The 20,410-nt window shown below is 41.4% G+C and overlaps 1 protein-coding gene across 3 annotated transcripts in view; it reads left to right on the plus strand.

Moving 5' to 3' along the window:
- Nucleotides 1–750: 750 nt before the first annotated feature.
- STX11 (syntaxin 11) overlaps nt 751–20,410 on the plus strand; it is a 39,115-nt gene continuing 19,455 nt past the window's right edge. The window contains exon 1 of one of the 3 annotated variants that reach the window (XM_022558434.3): nt 751–969. In XM_022558434.3, coding sequence (XP_022414142.3) covers nt 796–969 — 174 coding nt within the window. In that variant the 5' untranslated portion in view covers nt 751–795. The remainder of the gene's footprint in view (nt 970–20,410) is intronic. The other 2 variants (XM_022558450.2, XM_022558442.2) reach the window with 2 other exon arrangements.

Below are 20,410 nucleotides of genomic sequence, written 5' to 3' on the forward strand. Positions count from 1 at the left end.
TCAATGTAGGTCTTTTTTTCACCCCCCTTTTCGAGCACTTTCTAACTTTTTAAGCCTCAGCCTTATTTTTCAAGATACCACTAACCTCACATGATAAACACTTTATCTGTTCATCTTTCCTCACTGGAATGCCGGGTCCTTGAGGGCAATGTCTTGGCGGTGCTTTTGGCCACGCAGTATCCTCAGCACTTGTGTGGACGCTAGGTTAGTATCGAACGAACGAATGAATGAATGAACCGGGCTGGCGTTTAAAGCTCACTGGAAAGGGCTGAATCCGGGTGGGTTCTGGGAAGGCGGTGCTCAGCCTCGGGGGGACCCGCAGCCTCCTCGCCGGCCTCCGACAGGGTCGCGCGGCAGGTGCAGAGCCGGCCGCAGCCCCTCTCAGTCACCCCAGCACTCAGAACCGCGCGGGAAACGCACCGGCACGGCCAGCAAACGTCACCAGCGCAGGGAGATCCCGGCGGAAAGTCCCGCGCCTTTGGGCCACGCCCCCGGCGCTGGGGGGCGGCCAAGGAGGAGGGGGCTAGGAAAAGGGGTTACGTGCCTCGGGCGGCGCACTCCGCGGCTCTCAGCTCCTCCGCCCAGAGCATCCGGGGGCGCACAGGAGTAGGAGGAAGCGGAAGCGAGAGCGGGAGGGGTCCCAGTGGTCCGGAGCACTCTGGCTGCTGGCGGGGCGGGGTAGGGCAGGGTGGGGCGGGGCGGGGCGCGCGGGGATCCGGCGCCGCCGTCCGGGGGCGGGGCCTGGTCCCGTACTGTGGAAACTTCCGACGCCCGGGGTGCCGGGCTGGCGCCCAGATGCGGCGGCGGCAGCGGCGCGGAGCTGGGGAGGTTGCAGTGGTGCTGCTGGAGGCGCCGGGAGCCCATCCGCCAGGAGTCGCGCCACGGGTTTCCATCCCCGCCCGGCGCCCAGCGTGGCACGGGCGCGCACTGGACAGGGCTTCTCGGTTGGCACGCGCCGTCCCGTTCCTGGTTTGTGTTTCTCCCCTTGGGTCTCTTTTTCTCTCGTTCACCGCCCCTAGGAGCGAGGACGCGCCCCGCTAGGCTGTGCGCTGAGAGCTGTGGGGTGACTCGCTTGGTCGGGGACACGAGGGATGCCTTTGGGGGGATGTCGGGTCTCTTGCCGCCTCTCGGCACGTTGGGGAACACGGCATTTGGGTTCCTAATACCGAGCCGAGTGATTGCTTTTTCTCACAGTGGACAAGGGACTGCGCATTTAGGGCTTCATAGAAATGATTTCAGAGGTAACCTGTTGTAGGCTTCCCTTATACAGTATCCACCCAAGACTACTTTTGTTTTTGAGTCGAAAGGCTGATTTTTAAAAAAAAAAATTAGTGGAGGCATTACTTCGGTTTGATCATCTCTTCACTTCCTATTAGGTTGCACTTTCTCAAAAATACCAGAATGGGGACTTCTTGACTTGAACGTGGCAGTATGACTCAGGAGCCAAGAAATACGGAGAAGTTGATACTACCTTGAAATAGTTCCTTCCAAGCCCACATAAGACTGTTTTCTTTTTAGAAGAATGGGGACAACAGGTAGTGGCAGCGCGTAGAAGCACCACACCGTCCCGAGAGGGAATTCTATCTAGACTCGGCTCATAGTAGCCAAGATCTGTATTACTTCCTTTGGTTCTCATGCACTTGTTTAAGCCGTTTCTCAGCAAAGGGAGGAGTTGTTATTTCCACACGGGTATCCAAAAATGAGTCACAGCGCTACTCTCTTAATTGTGAGACTTTGTTAATGAACTTTTGAAAAGTGAGGTTTGCTCTGGCTGTATTTAAAATAAGATTAAGATGTGAAATGCAGGTGCTGCTAAACTGGGGCTGGTGGTATAGGAAGTAACAGTTTAAAGTTTTGTTTCCAAGAGCACCTGATGGTACAGCATACCAGCTAGGGTCACTAGACTGATGTAAGATAACCATTAAAATCATGTGCTTTGCCACAGAGGCCCAAGAGAATATTAATTTCACTCTTCAATAACTGGTTTGTTATTACTTTCATTGGGATGGTGTTTTAGAAGTATGTCACATTACCTGGTGATTGTATGTCACTCTGAATCAAGATATTTTGGACAGTTTGTCTTTAGTAAATTAGTGCCACATGAAAAGTTGTGAAGATGGTGGATACCAATTGGAGCTAAGAAATTAAAATGTTGAAGCTGATAGGTCTGTTGCAGCAGGTTAGCAGCTCTTAGGAAGGGACACAATAGAGAAGTGGACAGCATCACTGTTGGAGCTGAGTCGAGCTGAATTCAGCCCAGCAGACAGTCATTGGGCACCTTCTCTGTGCCAGTCTCTTTACCGAGCTCTGGTTATACAGTTGAGAATAAGACAGGATCTTGCTGACAAGAGCCTTAAAGACTGGTGTAGAAGCCTGGCAAATCCACTGCAAAATCTAATAGAAGGAGGTGAGTGCAATGACAGATCTATGCCCACAGTAGAGCCTCTGTCCCAATATGACTGAAGTTCTTGCAGATCTGGGAATTTCAAAGAAGTGAGTCATCATTTCTGGAAGAGCGAGGAAGGTTTTGGGTTTAATCATCTACTTGTCTTTGTAGGCAGCCTGTTGAGCTTATTCGTCAGTGTTTCATTCAATAAGTGATTTAAAAATATATTAATTAGAAAGGCATGATTTTTAGAGATTCTGAATTGACTATATTTCATGTTATCTAATAACCATGTAAACATAAGTCTAGCCTGTTATTACCCCTAGACAGTCACAGGCATTTTTAAGTGACTGATTAATGGCATAAAAACGTTATAACTCTATATTGAAGCAACTTTCTGATCACTGTTTTTTATAGTTCAAATCAACCTTTTCTAACGCATTATAGCTGTATGACTCAAAATGAGTAAATCCACTGTTGGGACTGGAATCATGCTGAGGTGCTTTTGGACCTGATACCAGAATATATTCAATTTCTCCAATTCCGTAAGATATCCAACTAGTGACGGAAACAGTGGTAAATTGGAGACAACTTTACCTTAATTTCCATACTTTATTTCTCTCTCAAGAGCGTCAAAATTACTTTTTCTATGAGAAAGGGTTGAGTGTGATCTTCATCATTGTACTCCCTGAACTTGGCACAGGCTTCAGTCATGATAAGTGTTAGGCAGTAAGTATTCATTAAATAATGAACCTTAATGTAAGAGGAGGAGTCGTCAGCGGATGGAGGACTAGACCACCCAGCAGAAGGATCAGCCTGTTTGGGGGTGGACACCAGCTGGGGAGGGGCCTGGAGAGACAGGCTGGGCCAGGTCTCGAAGGTCCGTGTGTCATGTAGGAGCTCAGAGTTTATCCTGTAAAGGACTTTAGTCAATCGAATGATATTGTCAGATACCTATTTTAAAAAGACAACTTAGAATCAAGAGAGAGAATAGATTGGATGAGAGTGGCACTGGCCTTAGGGAAACACAGAGGAGATTGTTGTAATATTCAAGATGAGAAATTAAAGAAGGCTCGAGTCAAGTAGTGACAGTGAGGAATGGAAAGGAGGGAAGGAGCTGACAGATGTTCAGTAGGTGGAACCTGGCCACAGAACCCAGAAGTGGGCAAAGAGGGAGAGGGAGGAGGTTAGGATGACTCCCGCGTTTCTAGTTGATGACTAAGGTAGGAACATAAATGGAAGAGTTGGTTTGGTTTCAAGGATGATGAGGATCTCACACAGCGTTTGGCATATAGTCAGTACTCGTGAAACATTTTTGAATGAATACGAACAATAGCTAAAGTTTATTGAGTGCGTATTATGTTCTAGGCACTATTCTAGGCTCATTACGTGAATCAAGTCTTTTACTCCTTATTGCAATTCTGTGAGGTAGGTACTATAGTTAACTACTTTTTACTGGTGAAGGAAGTGCAGTGTTAGTAATTGTCAGAGCCAGGAAATTGATCCCAAGCATCAGGCTCCAGACCTTGCTTGCTTTTAAAAATTTTTTTTGATATGATTTTTATTTTATATTAGAGTTGATTTACAATTTTGTGTTAGTTTCAGGTGTACAGCAGAGTGATTCAGTTATACATATACATATATCGATTCTTTTTCAGATTCTTTTCCCACATAGGTTATTACATAATATTGAGTAGAGTTCCCTGTACTATGCAGTAGGTCCTTGTTGATTATCTATTTTATATATAGTAGTGTGTATATGTTAATCCCAAACTCCCAATTTATCCTTCCTCCTCACCTTTCCCCTTTGCAGACCTTGCATTCTTAACCACTCTGCTCTGATACGGTGTCTTTATGAATGAACGAGTGAATGAATGAATGAATGATGTTTTAGACACTGTGGTGAACTCAAAGTAGAGTCACTCTCCTGATCCTGACAATTCTCCCTCAACCAGGAATAGCCCAACCAATACATGAGATGGGGCTCCCTCTGGTCCTATTGTGCTGTGGCACCCCTCCCTCCCCTCCACCTTCACCCCAAGAAATACCTGGTTGGTCTAGGAATAAACCTAGAATAATCAGAACATTTCTCCTGGGAATTTAAAACATTTTAATGGAGTGACCGAAGGTTCCCACAGCTTCCACACAACTTCCTCAGAGTTGCCTCAGTTTAGCACTTTGTGATTCTTAGATACACTCAGTATTTTGTTGCTAAGATCTGTAGTATCGCTCCCACGGGGAAGCAGAAAGGCTGGCCAGGGGGTATTAATCTACAGAGCAGAGTCTGGTGGTAGAAGATTTACTAACAGATGCAGGCAGGTCCATAACAACTCCAGATCTTATACTCCTGGTTTAGAATCTGCCTTCTGGGGCCATTTTGTTCTGGTTTTACCCCAAAGCAGGTACTTACCAGCCCCTCCTGCTTCTAACTTCCAGAATCTTGGTAAGTGAAGCTGGCCCTGCTGTGTCCCCTGTTTTCTTGATTTTTGCTGAGCAAAATGATTCAGGTTTCCTGGTTCGGGCCCTCATTTCTATTTTCAGGTCGATTCCTTTGGTCCCGACAAAGATATTTTTGACTAACAACCCCACCTCCCCCGCTAAAGAAAAAAATCTGACCCCAGCTCTTCACTATTCTCATCATTTCATGATTCAGCCTACCTTGGCATGGAATAATTCTCTGAGTTTTCTTCAGCAAACACGGTCTAATTCTCTTTTTCCTCAGGGGCCTCTACTTTGGACCATGTAAGGATTATAGACGTTGAATTAATGTTGTACCTAAATGAATCAGCAAACTCACTGGAAGTTTGAAAATGTTCAAATATCTAAAACTAGAAGTTTTGAAATGTTTTCTCCACGTACAAACAAAATGTTTCATTCAGCATTTCTTTAGCTTTACCAGGAAATCTAGATATTTATAGTTTCTCATTATATGAGACTTGACATGAAGCCTTCCGGGGTGATCCAACCCACATGTTTACCCCTTGGTCTAAATTCCTCTATGCCTGCCTGTAATTCATTCAGTGCTCAGAGAACAATACAGGGAAGGGTTTTGGTTGATATTTCATGTGGGTTTGTCTGGCCTCCTCATTTTGACTGTGGTTTCCCTGAGAGCGGAGAATTGCGAGAGTTAGGGGCCCTGGTAGCACCATTCTGTGACTTTTGCTGATAATGAAACCGTCTGTCAGGGTAAGTCATTTGCTGGTCACTCCTGAGTCTGTGGATACCAGACATTATCTGTGTATCTCATTCAAGTTCTTTGTAAGGCTCAATAATTTGGTAATTTTTAGTAGGGAGAAGTTTTAGGATTGGTAATTTCCAGTTATCTTTCTTGAGCTAATTAAATGTTTTCAGTTAATGTACTTTTTTTTTCTTTTTAGTGGATACGGTATCAAGGTAATCCAGAAATAACAAGTTGCTTAGAAAAGTGTTCCCCATTTTGTATACCCAATTGTTTTACTTGTTTCTCTGTTCAGAGATATAAAATGACATTTTATTGCTCATTGCATAACTTTTTGGGTAATCATGTGAGTTCTGACTTTTCAGAGTAGTGGAAATAACTCTCCTGCTATCTTCATATGGAAAAAGAGTGAACAAGGATTGTTGTCACTTCTGTTTCAGTTTCAGGATTGCAGCAATGCATGTCTCACCTCCTGGGTTGTTGTTTTTTTTAATTTTCTATTATGTGCCTGGGTGTATTGACTAGTGACACAAATCTTTTAATTTCAGATAAAGTCAGGCACAGTGTGTAAGATGAATTGTATAATATTAGTAGATATCGCACTTCTTCCTCTCCTCTTCCCTGATTATCACATGGTAAAGCAACAAATAGTGATGTCAGCTGACAAGACTGTACAGCTCTTCATTACTTACGAAGTACTCTCATGGATATTTTCTCCTTTAATTCTCGTAAAAGCCTGGCAAAACAGATATAATAAGTATTATTACTATTGTCTGTATTCGAATTCTATAGATGAGGAAAGAGACCCTGGGAGAGATTAGGGGACCACCCAACGTTACCCAAGAAGTAAGGTGCAGAGGCCCAGTACGCTGTGCTCTCACTCCTTGACTAAAAGAGGCAAGTCCAGTACCTTAGGTCAGGTTTCCTGGAAACAAACTCTGAGATTTGCACACAAGAAATTTATGGGGAGGTGCCCTGGGAATAACACTTGACAGGGAGGGAGGACAGCAGGATTATGCAGAGGGAAGAATTAACTGCAGTGCATGTACAATGGTGGTCTCAACAGTGGGGAGCTTTGGAGGTGGGATTGCCCTTCAGAATCGTTCTGCCACCGTGAAGCAAGGGAGCTGGTCACTGTATCCCCAACATCATGTGGCCTGCATTCAGGCAGAAAGTGTAATCTTGGACAAAGCAACTCCCTTTAGTCAAGGGCAATTCCTGGAGCTGTGAACCTTCCGCAACCAATGTTCCTGGCAGCCGGGGGAACAAGGGCCTTGGTTGTGAAGGGATCTGAGTATTACATCATCCACTACATTTCTCTGGAAGACAGAGTTCTCTGTGAGCGCCTTGCTGTTTCTTTCTAACCCAGATCATTGCCCTGGTGAGTGAAGCCCAGAAAGCTGGCATTAAGGCCCTTAAGGATTTCAAATAGCTAACCAGAGAGCAAGAAGACAGTAGCCTTAATCCTGGGAAGATTAGTTGCAGAAGAGCCAGGTGAGGCTTGGCTAGGATGAGTGGAGTGGGGTGCACAGTAGGGAAAGCTAACCAAACACCCAGGCTGTCCAGACCACCGACAGAAGTGCTGGTCTTTGCTACAATTCAAGGCTTTACCCTTGTTAAACGGTAAACAATTTTGCGGTATTAAGCTACATTTTCTCTCTCTCCTCTCCATCCTCCCCTTTCCCTTTTTTATAAGCCTTTGACAGGCCGCAGACTGGTCCAGTGAATCTCAGTATGTAGCCTGTAGGTTATAAGATCAGAATTGCCTGAGATATTTTAAAACATCCTCTATGAACAAAGAAACAACAACAAAAAGAAAACAGAAAGGGAAGTCCAGGCCAACATTCAATATCTACTAGAACAGAATCTTTAAAAGTGGAGCCCATGAATTGACATTTTCAACACATTTTCCCCAGATGATTTTGATCCATGCTATGGTTTAAGACTCATTGCCTTGAACCATTATGCCCTTGAGGGTGACCAAGCCTATTGGAATTTTTCAGATTAGCAAGAAGCCATGGGAACTGTGGAACAGAGGAGCACCTGAGCCTTAATCCCAGCAGGCTTGATATAGTGATATTCACCCCTTGTCTTTCATAGCATATTCCTGGTGTGGCCAATGAGGAGCCTGGCCCAAATTCCGTGGCTGGCTTCTGACCAGGATTGCTGGAGAGAGACAGATGTTTCTGGCTTGGCTTTTTACTATCTTGATAACTGGGGGAGAGATGCCAAATTCCTGGAATAGTTGTAGATAAAAGTTGGGGGGGGGAAATCAGTGAATTTATAAGAATCAGTAAACTTCCTAGGAGAATAAGATTTTCCAGAAAAATCTTATGCCAGATGAAACTTTGAGGTGCTGTCTTAAAGCTTTAAATGACTATCTAATAGGATGAGACAGATTAACTATGTCAGGAAAATATATTATCTGATTCATTGAAATGGGGAATAATTATTTTTCTTCGAAAGGAAAAGCACTGAATTTGAGTCAGGTCATTGTAGGAAATGTTAGTCACCTAAAAAATGATCTGGTAAAACTCCTAGCACATACTGGTATGTTTGGTTCACTCCTGCAGCACCAAATCGCTCTAGTTCCTATACCTTCAATGCTTTATGCCTTTGCTCAGGTTGTCTCTGCCTGGTCCCTTCCCCTTCTCCTTGCCCAGCTAACCCCTGTTAAACCGTTTAGAATCAGCTCAGACATCACCTTCTCTAGGAAGCCTTCCCTTCCCCTTATCCAGTTGAGTTCACCATTTTTTACTGAGCTCAGAAAGTAAACCCATATGTCCCCCTATTATTACATTTTTTATCATTATCCTCCCTACCAGCCTGTGAGCACCTTTAGGGCAATGACTGTCTTCTTCATCTTCGTGTACAAGACACCTAGCCTCATCAAACAGGATTGAAAGACATAATCAGTCTAGCAAGCATAGTTATTCAACAGATATTTATTGAGGCTCTTCTATTAGCTGGACATTTTGGGGTGCATGGCAAACACAGTAAGTACAGCCCTTGACCCCATGGAGCTTATTGGCAAGCAAAGAAGACAAGCAATGAAACAATTAACAATGGTTTATGATGAATATTAGGAAAGAGGAGGTATAAGAAAGTGTGAGATCATGGAGTCAGGAACGCAGCTTAATCTAAGGTCAGAGAAAGTGTCCCACTCTTATGAAACACAATTTATATAAAAATAGAAGCTATGAGCCTGGCTTTGGTTATAAGACAAGGGACCTCTTTTTAAACCAAGGAAGATCTTTTGGTCTCTGTAGTTCAAAATTGACCAATCCTTCACATGCGTGCGTGTGTGTGCATGGTGTGTGTTTATAGTATGTGAGTGCACACACTGGCAAAGAGAGAACAAGAAAATGACTCCTTCATTTATTGAATAAAATAGGTGCTAAGGAACAGAGAAGGAAGTTTCTGTGTGTCTCTTTCAATGTGCCATTGCTAGAAGCTAATTTGTTAATATTTTAATGTGTAATATACAGTAGAATGATGTAAACTTAAAGCTCTGAAAACCATGAGATTATATTACAGCTTTTTAAGAGTTCATTTTAAGAATCTGATGATTATGGCCTAGGAGGGTGCTTGACAGATTTGCCTTTGGGTCTTATTATAGACCAAGGTTGCAGAACCTTTGCTTAGAGGTCAGTGTCTGCTCTGACTTCTCATCTTTCCACTTCACTTTCTCAGCTCTGCTGAGAGAGGATGCAGCACTTGTATTGCAGTTGGTAGCCTCTACCTGGTTTAGCAGCTCAACTCATGCTAATTCCCCAATGGATGCTAATACCATCCATTGGGGAATTCCCTGGCAGTCCAGCGGTTAGGACTTGGCACTTTCACTGCCAAAGCCCAGGTTCAGTCCCTGGTTCAAAAAAAGAAAAAAAGGATACCATCCATTTGGCCGATTGCAGAGAAGGGAGGATTAAGTCATCATGGGGCAGCATTTACTAGATGTAGATGGAGGTGTAGAATGCTCTGCTGTATCTCATTTAAGTCAACATAAACATATCTACACCATCCAGCATCTCAAAACAACGTTGATACTAAAAACTGGAATTAAAGACTATAGTGCAAGTGAAATGTAACTCAGACTGGAAGTGTGATTTTTAAGTGAATGGACATGTGATGTCCTATGATGACCATTTGCAGTGTTTTCTCACATCTTTACTTCCATGCTTTGGCATATTCCTTGGTATTGCAAGTAATACTCAATTTATGTTCTAATTTTTTTCTTGCTTTTACTATAAATATTGTATATAGGGAGTATATGAATGGTGAGGAAATAATTCTAAACATTTGTTCTTACACTTTCTATTTTGCATAGTTCGAGCTTGGTTTATTGCTGCAGTGTAGGTGGGTGACGAGTTTAACCACTGTGAATCCAATTGAATACTTTTGTAAATTATGTCAACTTTTATGTTTTCATTGAGAATGAGAATTTTTTAATAAAAAGCTATGGTGGTGAACTGTAATGTTTTTCTCCTTTTGGAAATGTAGAACTCTTTAGAGGATGAAGCTTATCCCTTAAAGAGTCAAAACTATAGTAGTGTCAACTCATCTGAAAAGCTTAACAGTTTGTAGAAGAAAATTCCATGTAGTCAGCATAATTTTGTTGTTGTTTAATTAGGAAACTTCTCAAGGTATTAATTGCCCTTTGCTGAAACTTAGAGTGCCACGAACATTTTCTCCTTTCTGTTGACATCTAGATACCTACACCTACCACTGACAGCAGCATAAATACACAATAGTATTTGCAATTTTATTCTTTCCATCTAGTAACTAAAGCATTGATAAACATTGTATTGTGATTCCCCCCCTCATTTTTGTCTATGTTAATAAGTCTAAATTAGTATCTTATTTTTAATTTAATCTGCTAAAGAGCAGATACTATCGTTTCATATTTTTATTGAGAATATTTTATCGCCTGTGATTGTCTTTCTGTATATTGTCTTATCAGTTGAGGTTGTCTATTCACATAATTTTGTGTACCTACCTAATGTCTATTATGTTTTGTGCAAATATTTTCTTCCAATCTCTTGCTTTAATTTTTAGTATTTATTATTCTTTTTTGTTGCATAGAGATTTCAAATTTTATATAGTCAGATTTGGTTGCCTTTTTCTTTGAGAGTTCTTCCACAACCTCAAATCCCATAGAAAGTTATTATCCCAGAGTACTGATAAATATTCCACCTTATTTTCTATTAATACTTCTGTTACTGATGTTTGCATTTTTAATTCTTTGATGTTCTTGAGGTATATTACGGGGTCTTTGGTAAGGATTAGAGAGAAATACATTCTTGCTAGTCAATTACATCACTCTAGTTGCTTAAATTTTTTCCTCCCCTATTATTCTTTGATGGCTGCTTCTTCATAAACTAACATTTTATATATAATTGGTATATTTCTCCATGTTTTGTGTCCATTTATCTAATTTTCAGGTTGGCAAAAGTATCACGCTTTTAATTATTGTCTTATAATAGGTGTTAATATCTGCTAGGGCTTCCCCTGCTTCACCAGTGCTGTGTTCTTTTCAATTTCTAAAAAAATTAATTATTTATTATTTGAGCTTTATTTTAGGATCACTTTCTTTTTCAGATTCTTTTTTAATCCTAGATTTAGTTCAGTCAAAATATTAACTTAAGGAGAGTTTCAGATTCCACTTATAAATGTGTGTAAGTGTTAATTCTATAGCAGAACGTGTAAAGAGATGTTTACATGAGAAAGAGAGAGAGAAAGAAGTGAGCAGACAAGACGGAGGATTCCTCAAGAGTTCCTGCTTAGCGCCAAGCCAAACTCATAAATTCACACCATTGCCCTTTGGATTAGTGTTTTGGATATCTAGAAAGCCTTTTTTCTTCCTTCCTGCTTTCTTCCCTCCCACTCTCCTTTTCTGCATCCCTTCCTGCCCTCCTTCTTTCCTCTTTCTCTCTCTAGTTTTTAGTTTCATCAGACTTACTCATACATAATTAGAGTCAACTAGTTCCATAAAACATTTAATGAAAAATAAAAGTCTAATGACAAAAAGTCTGTTTAATTTCCCCCTTCCAAAAGGCAGCTACTTTCGACTATTTTTGCTGTTTCTTTTAGTATTTATATTCATGTCGCTAAATAACATTCTTCTGTTACTATTTCTTGATTGTTTTTTGTTTTGTTTTAGGCATGACCTATTGACTGCTCTGTATGGAAGATGGTGTTTTAGCTCATTTTCACACCTCTTTTCCCCAGACACGCACCCTTTCTGTCCCCTCCTCCCATCCTCCCAACACAATTCCATTCTAATTTGTTAGATCAGTATTCCATGATTTTATTTTTATGATTATGAAAGTGCTAATCACAGCTGAGCCATGTATTATATCATGATTACTTTCCTGCAACTACATAATGTTTTTTCTGGAAGTTAATTGGTTTTTATTGTTGTTGTTAGTTTCATTTACACTCACAACCTACTCAACCTCAAATTGTCTAAATCTCTGCTCCAGCAATTTTGACCCATAAGGAATTCTATCAGTTTCATTTTTCTGAAGAAATCTCTCCTGCCGCCTACTCACCTAATCTAGACAGATATCTTTTCAGCCAGGTTCATAGTTATCATCTTAGAGTTTCCCTTTGCCATCATCCTGGAATGCCTTTGCCTCTCTCCTCTGTTAGAACTCATGTTAGGATTCTTTATTTTGTGTATTTTCTGCTTCACTTCCTTATTTCCTGAGAAAGAGAACATAGGATATAAAAAATTTTGAGACTTTGTAAATCTGAGAATGTCTTTATTCTACTCTCACATTTGATTGATGGTTTGATTGAATTCTGGGTTGAAAATACATCTTCCTCAAAAGTTTAAAAGGCATTGTTCCATTAGCTTTTTTTAAAATAAATTTTTATTTATTTTTATTTTTGGCTGTGTTGGGTCTTCATTGCTGAACGTGGGCTTTCTCTAGTTGCGGCAAGCGGGGGCTACTCTTTGTCGTGGCGCGTGGACTTATTGCGGTGGCTTCTCTTGTTGCGGAGCACGGGCTCTAGGCATGGAGGCTTCAGTAGTTGTGGCTCGCAGGCTCAGCAGCTGTGGCTTGTGGGCTCTAGAGTGCAGGCTCAGTAGTTGTGACACATAGGCCCAGCTGCTCCTTGGCATGTGGGATCCTCCCGGACCAGGGCTTAAACCTGTGTCCCCTGAATTGGCAGGTGGATTCTTAACCACAGTGCAACCAGGGAAGTCCCATGTTCCATTAGTTTTAAGTGTTTTGACCTTTAATGTTTTGTAGGTGATCTGTTTCTCTCTCTCTCTCTCTCCTTGTATAATGTCCTCTCTCTGCAATTCCTATTATTTGGAATTTGAACTTAAAGGATTGGACCCCTAAATTCCTCATCTTTTCTGTTATTTTTTACTTCTTTTTCTTTCTTTCTACTTGATGGAAAACGGTCTTCCATTCTCCTGCCTATAGGACATAGGTCAGTGTGCTGGATGGTAGGTGAACAGAGGGCTTGGAGGTCCAACATTCCCTATAAAAACATTCACTTAATCCTCCTCTCTCCAGGTGGGTATCGCTAACCCAGTCTACATTCAGAGTCTAGCCTTGCTCCTCTCCTGCCAGGGTAGGACAGGGGATGGTAGATACACTCACTTGTTAAAAAGGCTTCTAACCAAACATATTTGTTGTTACCCCGCCACCATCACCTCCTTTTCCGTAAGTACTCAGCCTTCAATTCTGGTTCCTGAGCCTTTGAGTACTTATTTATGGTGTAATCATTTCTTGGCCTTCTCCACTCTTTGCTTAGGATTCAGCTTTCTTGTATCTGCTGGGCTAGTTGTCACTGCCCATTTGCTTTACGACTTCCAAAATTTTGTTGCTGCTCTCTTCTGTCTTGTTTTTTACCTCATTGGTGTATGCCTTTTCAAAAGTTCCTTTAGTGAAATTTTGGAAGGGAACAAAAGTAATGTTTAATTTGCCATTTTATCCAGAATATAGGTCTTCTTTAAACATACAAGTGTGTTTTCTGGATTGAGTAGTATGTTAAGCTACTAGCACGTAAGAACAGATACATTCATCAAAATAACTATTTACTGCCTTAAAAAAGTAGAGGATGGAACATAGGATTGGGATGTTTAAGTGGGCAAGCTTTTTCTTTTTTTTTTTAATTAATTAATGTTTTGGCTGTGTTAGGTCTTCATTGCTGCACACAGGCTTTCTCTAGTTGCGTCGAGCAGGGGCTACTGTTCGTCGTGGTGCGTGGGCTTCTCATTACAGTGGCTTCTCTTGTTGCGGAGCGCAGGCTCAGTAGTTGTGGCTCGTGGGCTTAGTTACTCTGCAGCATGTGAGATCTTCCCGGACCAGGGCTCGAGCCCCTGTCCCCTGCACTGGCAGGCGGATTCTTAACCACTGCGCCACCAGGGAAGTCCCAAGTTTTTTGTCTTTTTTTTTTTTAATATGTATTTATTTATTTGGCTGCTCTGGATCTTAGTTGCAGCATGCGGAATCTTTTAGTTGCGGCATGCAGGATCTAGTTCCCTGACCAGGGATCGAACCCGGGTGCCCTGCATTGGGAGCTTGGATTCTGAGCCACTGGACCACGAGGGAAGTCCCTAAGTGGGCAAGTTTTGAATTTGGATAGGGATTGGGAGGGGTGAGATATCTCTGGTTGTAGGGCAGGGTGACGTGGCCATAGTGGAGTTTCTTTGGACCAGGACAGACTAAGGGCAGTGAAGTTAAAAGTGAGTAGCTCTCATTTACAGATCTTCCTGTTGATAGTTACGGAGAGTGTGTATGTTTACCAACATGAGTAAAACCATAAGTATCATGTGAGAAAATACTTGCCTTTGTTGAGAATTCACTCACTGTGTCTCAGGCACCTTACTGAGCACCCCTGGAGATTGATAGTGTTTTTCCAATTTGCTTAGAGCTGGGAATCCACTGCAGGTTTATTCGACTTTGCAGCATGATTTAAATTCTAAGCTGTTATATCTTCATGTCACAGATGACACCAGTTATTGAAATTAAGAAAAATTTTGTAATTGCACAGAAAACTGAAGATGTATTTCCCTCATTATCTTCATAGTTATGTCTGTAAATTGCTGAGAATGAGCAAGTTGCGTAAGTTTAGTTTCAGCTATACCTATATTTTAAATATTTCAAAAGTCTTATTTCACATTTTTGAAATTTTCATTTATTTCTTTAAAAATGCTTTCTATAAACATTTTTTGCTTATCTAAAAAAAAAATATATATATATATATATATATATTTTTTTTTTTTTTTTTTTTGCAGTATGCGGGCCTGTCACTGTTGTGGCCTCTCCTGTTGCAGAGCACAGGCTCCAGACGCGCAGGCTCAGCGGCCATGGCTCACGGCTTCTATTACTTAGAAGCTAGTTAACACAGTGCCCAACTTGGTTTATCTAACAAGATGCCATGATTTCTACACTCTTGAATATATTTTAGTTAATACAATTGAGATTTTTAAAAAATATAATGTTAAAATCTTATTACAGTATAATGAATGCTCAACAGAAAAGTGTAAGGTATGATATTTAAAATTGTATGTGTTGGGCTTCCCTGGTGGCGCAGTGGTTGGGAGTCCACCTACCGATGCAGGGGACACGGGTTCGTGCCCCAGTCTGGGAGGATCCCACATGCCGCGGAGCGGCTGGGCCTGTGAGCCATGGCTGCTGAGCCTGTGCTCCGCAACGGGAGAGGCTGCGACAGAGGCCCGCGTACCTCAAAAAAAAAAAAAAAAAAAAAAAATTGTATGTGTTTCATGGTTGCTGGTAATTATTCTACACGGATATTGATAGTTTGTTCATGAGAGGACAAATAAAGTTATTCTTTAGCTATAGAATTTTCTGCAGTTTTGGTCGGATAGGAGGTTATCCCCTGATTCCAATTATGAACGTTACCAATTACCACTGCAAAGATGCAGCATCTCTTTAATACAAAATAGAAGCTCAGATATAAGGGAAATTTAAAATTCTGTTAATATTAAAAAATCTGTAAGATTATATTTTTGGTGTTGATTCTATATTAGTAATAAACAACACAACTGCTATGTGGAACAGTTTATATTGGGGTAAATGTATAAGAAATTTGGTCAGCTCCTGCTTTTTAGTTTGTTAGTTTTGTTTTCAAAAAGTTGTTATTTGTCTTCTTTGATAAGTGTAATGTGAGATATTCCCTTTAAATTTCATTATGATAAATGAGTTTGTTTCCTTGCACATCTTGTATACAGTAAATGCAAGGCATTTAACTCATACTTTGCTGAGGTTCTGAGTGAATATAGGGCATTAATATTCTGTCACTTGAGTTAAGGCATAATATAGAAACTGATATTAGAATAGTTGTTGGGTTTTACAGTATCATTTGAAATCACTTGGTCTGCACATGTTTCTTAAGGAGCAGTACTTGTAGTATTTTAAATAAACTACCTGGTGAAATAAACTGATTATGAGTGGCAACTGTGCAAAATAATAACTCCTAACACCATGTTTGTAAACGACGTTTGAATTTACAGAGTGCTTTTATATACATTATCTACCTCATTTACTGATCAAAAAAGAAACCCTTATGAGATAGTGTCATTGCCAATTTACAGATGGAGAAACTGACACTCAGAGATATGAAATGTCTCGCTCTACTTTATACAGCTAGAGAAGGAAACGGGGAGCAGTCCTCTGACACCCAGGGGAGCGCTTTTTCTCGCACGCGCCACATTTGTTTTCAGGACTCAAGCCAGTTAGCTGATGAGCAAGACTTCTTCCCAGTATGTTCCTGGAAAGCAAAACAAACACCGCTCCCCCACGAGCAACAAAACCTCATGGGGTGGGGAATGGGGCTTACCTCTGTGAGACGTTTATGAGGGAGATGTTCAAAGGATGTTTACTGAATTAAAATTGTTCATCTGTTCCCGTAAGGAAGCCTAGCCACTCACTTTACAAACCCTGAGTCCTGAACATAGCAGTCCTCAGACTGGCTTAGGCACTTCAAGACTCAGTCTCCCAAGTGTGTGGAATTGGAGTAACCGCTTTGGGATTCTTAAGTGTGAAAGTAAAACATGAGGATTCTCTGTTTTTTAAAGAATTTCCTTTCCCTTTCCAGGTTGCCCTCGGTGTTCCTTTTTACCTGATACCACCTGCACGAAAATGTTGGTGGTGGAAAGTATGGTGGTACCTGCCCTATAGCCCTGCATCCCTGAGGGGTCCCCTGGCAGGAGGAAACCCAGAGAACTCTTGCAGTTTACGAGGAAAATGTTCCATAGTTCACAGTATCAGGGTCAGTTCTTCTGGATGCTGTCTCTTAAGAATTCACAACTTTCTAGATTAGAAAAGAGTCTGGAAGCCTATGTATTAGCCTTTTATCATTGGTTATTTTATAGTCATTATATATAGTGGTATTAAATGATGAGACATGTTTACTTTCCATGTAAAACAATTCTGTCATTGGATTATTTCTTCTTTTCAAAGAGCAAGGGTTGCATTCATACTCAGAAAAAAAGAAATTTTTACAAAAAAAGAGTTGGAAAAAAAAGTTATTGAAAACCTTAAACAATCTGGTGACCCACAGGTATTAGTGTTCACTTACGATTATGAGATGAGTAACAAACTGTTAGTAATAAACTGTTAGCAGTATATCAACAAATGCACTATTTATACTGAATCTGCATTCATTTTTTGAGTAAATTAAAATCACAGAATAGACGATAATCGGGCGCATATACAGAGTACTTACTGTCTGCTGGGCACTCTTCTAAGAGCTTTACCTGGATTATCTCATTTAATTCTCTTCCTCATCTTACTCAGTCGGTATTTATACATGTGGAAGATAAGGCAGAGAGAAGGTGACTGCAAGGAAACGTGACATCAGCAGACATTTGAAATGCACTTATCTATTAGGAATCGCCCTCTCTTACTGCTGGGAACCCTGAAACCAGTGAGGGAGCCCAGGTTAGTCCCAGGGGTGGCAGAGTTTGTCTCCTCAGGCTGGACACTTAGCCACTCTCTTCCACTGCCCTGAGTGGATGTGGAATTCTAACCAGATTCTACAACTGAGAAGCAGTATCCTGATTACCTTAAACACTCTGAAAGACTAGTAGGGTCTTAATCCACTTCTCATGTTCCTTAGGAACCTGGTACACATTACACTAATTTTTATTCTTTTTCGTTTGTTAGCAAGAATTGTCTCTGGTTCAGTCTTGGATGACAAAGGGAGGTTTGGAATATGGCAGGAGAGTCATGTTTGGAAGTTGTATTTTGCCTAACTGGTGTTCTTTACTTTAGTGATCTGAACAATAAACTTGTGATACACTTAACTATCTACCTCCATTTCAAAACTGGCTTTTCAAGTTTTCAGAACCTCTTATCACACTGAAACTCAGCCAAGGTTAGAACTGCCTAGTATCTCTGTGCTGTCCTGCCCCCACTGCTCAAGAACCCCGATTTAGCATACTGCATTATCAAACAGCTTCTGCAGAATCTTGCTTGTGGAGGCTGCTTGTGTATGAGATAATCTTTTTTTAGCATCATTTTTTTTTTCTCCTCACCATGCTTATGACCATATTCCTCAAAAGGAAAGGAAGACTGTCCTCAGACGTGTTAAGAAACACATGCTCCTTTTATGTGTATGCTTTACATTAACGTTTGTATACAATATGAATAGAAAATTGTAAATGTATACTAAATCAAAATCCAGGTGTGTACTTAGGCCATGCTTATCAAGTAGGTGTCATATATCAACAGGACAATTATTATGTTTGTGTTTTTAAATTGTAGCAGTGAACTCTGTTCATTGCAATGAATGCAACAGCATTTACTTTCCAAAAATTACGATTGATCCATGAGTCTCATCGTCCTCCTAGGTCCTGTTTAAGAAGAACACACATCTTGGGGTATAGAGAAACCTAAAGAGGGGTGTATCAGTTAGCTTTGTCAGGGTAACAAACCATCACCAAATCACGATTTGTTATCTCTTATGGTTATGAGGGTTAAATGAGATAATCTATGTAAAACTTCTACAACAGTACCTGGCAGAAAGTAAATACTGAGTGCTTCTTCCAATGGCCTCACTTGGGCTCAGTCATGCAGATGGAGCGGTGGGCCACCTGGGGGCTGGCCTCTCTTTCCATATGGTCATCATCCTCCAGGAGGCTAGCCTGAGCTTCCACACATAGAGCTTTCAGTGCTCTTAGTAGTAAGAGGGGACAAGCCCCAATATGCTAGTGCTATTCAAGCCTCTGCCTGCAGCATGTTTTCTGTTGTCCTCTCGGTCAAAGAAAGTCTCACGGCCGAACCCAGATTGGAAGAGTAGAGAAATTGATGCTACTTTTTTTTTTTTTGAGAATTATACTTTTTGTTTTAATACAAATAATGTAAGCATGCATTCGTATAAGTATATAGATTGACTGTTAGCTTTTCCCCCTCAACTAAAGAACTATTAAAAACACTTTGCCAGGGCTTCCCTGGTGGCACAGTGGTTGAGAGTCCGCCTGCCGATGCAGGGGACATGGGTTCGTGCCCCAGTCCGGGAGGATCCCACATGCCACGGAGCGGCTGGGCCCGTGAGCCGTGGCCGCTGAGCCTGCGCGTCCGGAGCCTGTGCTCCGCAACGGGAGAGGCCACACAGTGAGAGGCCCGTGTACCGAAAATAAAAAACAACCACAAAAAACATTTTGCCAGACAGAACCAGTTAATATGTTGACCACTGCTCAACACAGGCTGGTCTCCTTTTCTTCCATGTGCTCCCCAGGTTCTGTTGCACCTTCTCTTCTAGGGGTACCCCACTTATTTCCAGGGCTCTGACTTTCCTAGCCCTTTGCCCTCCCTGTGAGTTGCCACACACTGACTGCTGAGAAGGCAGCAGATTACTGCCAATGAAGCTTCACCTCGCTCTCCCAAAATGCCCAAGGTTAAGAGCTTTTATTAACAGGGCATGTCTTTTCCATCAACACCACTTGTTGATCAGGGATACTGCTAAGAATTTGTGGCTGGTTTGTTTGTTTGTTTGTTTTTTGGCAATCAAATATAGTCTGCCTTTGGTAAAAATGACTCACATTTCTCCTGCAAGAAAGAAACGCTCCCCCCATCGTAGGATTTGCAGAAGCCTCATCCCATTAAGGCATCAGCCTCTAAGTCCAGAGGCTTATCCATGATCTGCATCACTTCTGGCTACAGATGAGACCCCTCAGATACAGCCCTTCAGATGTGGATCCTCTTGATCCTGAGACAATGAACTTTTTAGTTATCTAGTTATCATAGATAACTATCATATATCTATATAGCATATAGATATGATATATATACTCTATATATAACATAACTATCATATATTTTAGTTATCTAGTTATCATAGTTTTTAGTTATCATAAACAAGTTACTTCCCCATACACACCCAACGTATCATGGTGAAATAGGGAAAAGATAACCCCCCCCAAAACTACAGAAACGATATAAACAGCATCAGCACTCCACAGCAGCTCTATCCAGGTCCGTGCTGCTAGGTGTCCCCCCACTCCTGAGCAAGGGGAGGTTCCTTGATTAGGACCCAGTTCTCTTCCTCGGGAATGGGTCACTGGTGTCTATTTCTCTACTGCTCTTGGCTCTACCCTCTGAAACATTCTTCCTTTTCCATAAGAAATGGCTTATTTTTGCTTCTAACTAATTTCCTTAGCCTAGTTCTTACTGTAAAAACTCGAGCATCCAGAGGCCTCTTTTTCTTTGAATGGTCTCTGTCTCTTTTAGGTCATACTTTTGTGCTTGTCAGTAAAACTCTCTTAAAAACATTGTGCATTTCCTAAGAATCCCGTAGGGTTCAGGCCCCTGAAACCCACAGCCAGAATTTTTTTTCAAGTCAGACATATCTTTCTCTCCTGT

This window comes from Delphinapterus leucas, chromosome 12, assembly GCF_059928025.1.
Source record: "Delphinapterus leucas isolate spDelLeu-1000000601 "Yukka" chromosome 12, BTC_Dleu_Yukka2, whole genome shotgun sequence".
Lineage (NCBI taxonomy): Eukaryota > Metazoa > Chordata > Mammalia > Artiodactyla > Monodontidae > Delphinapterus > Delphinapterus leucas.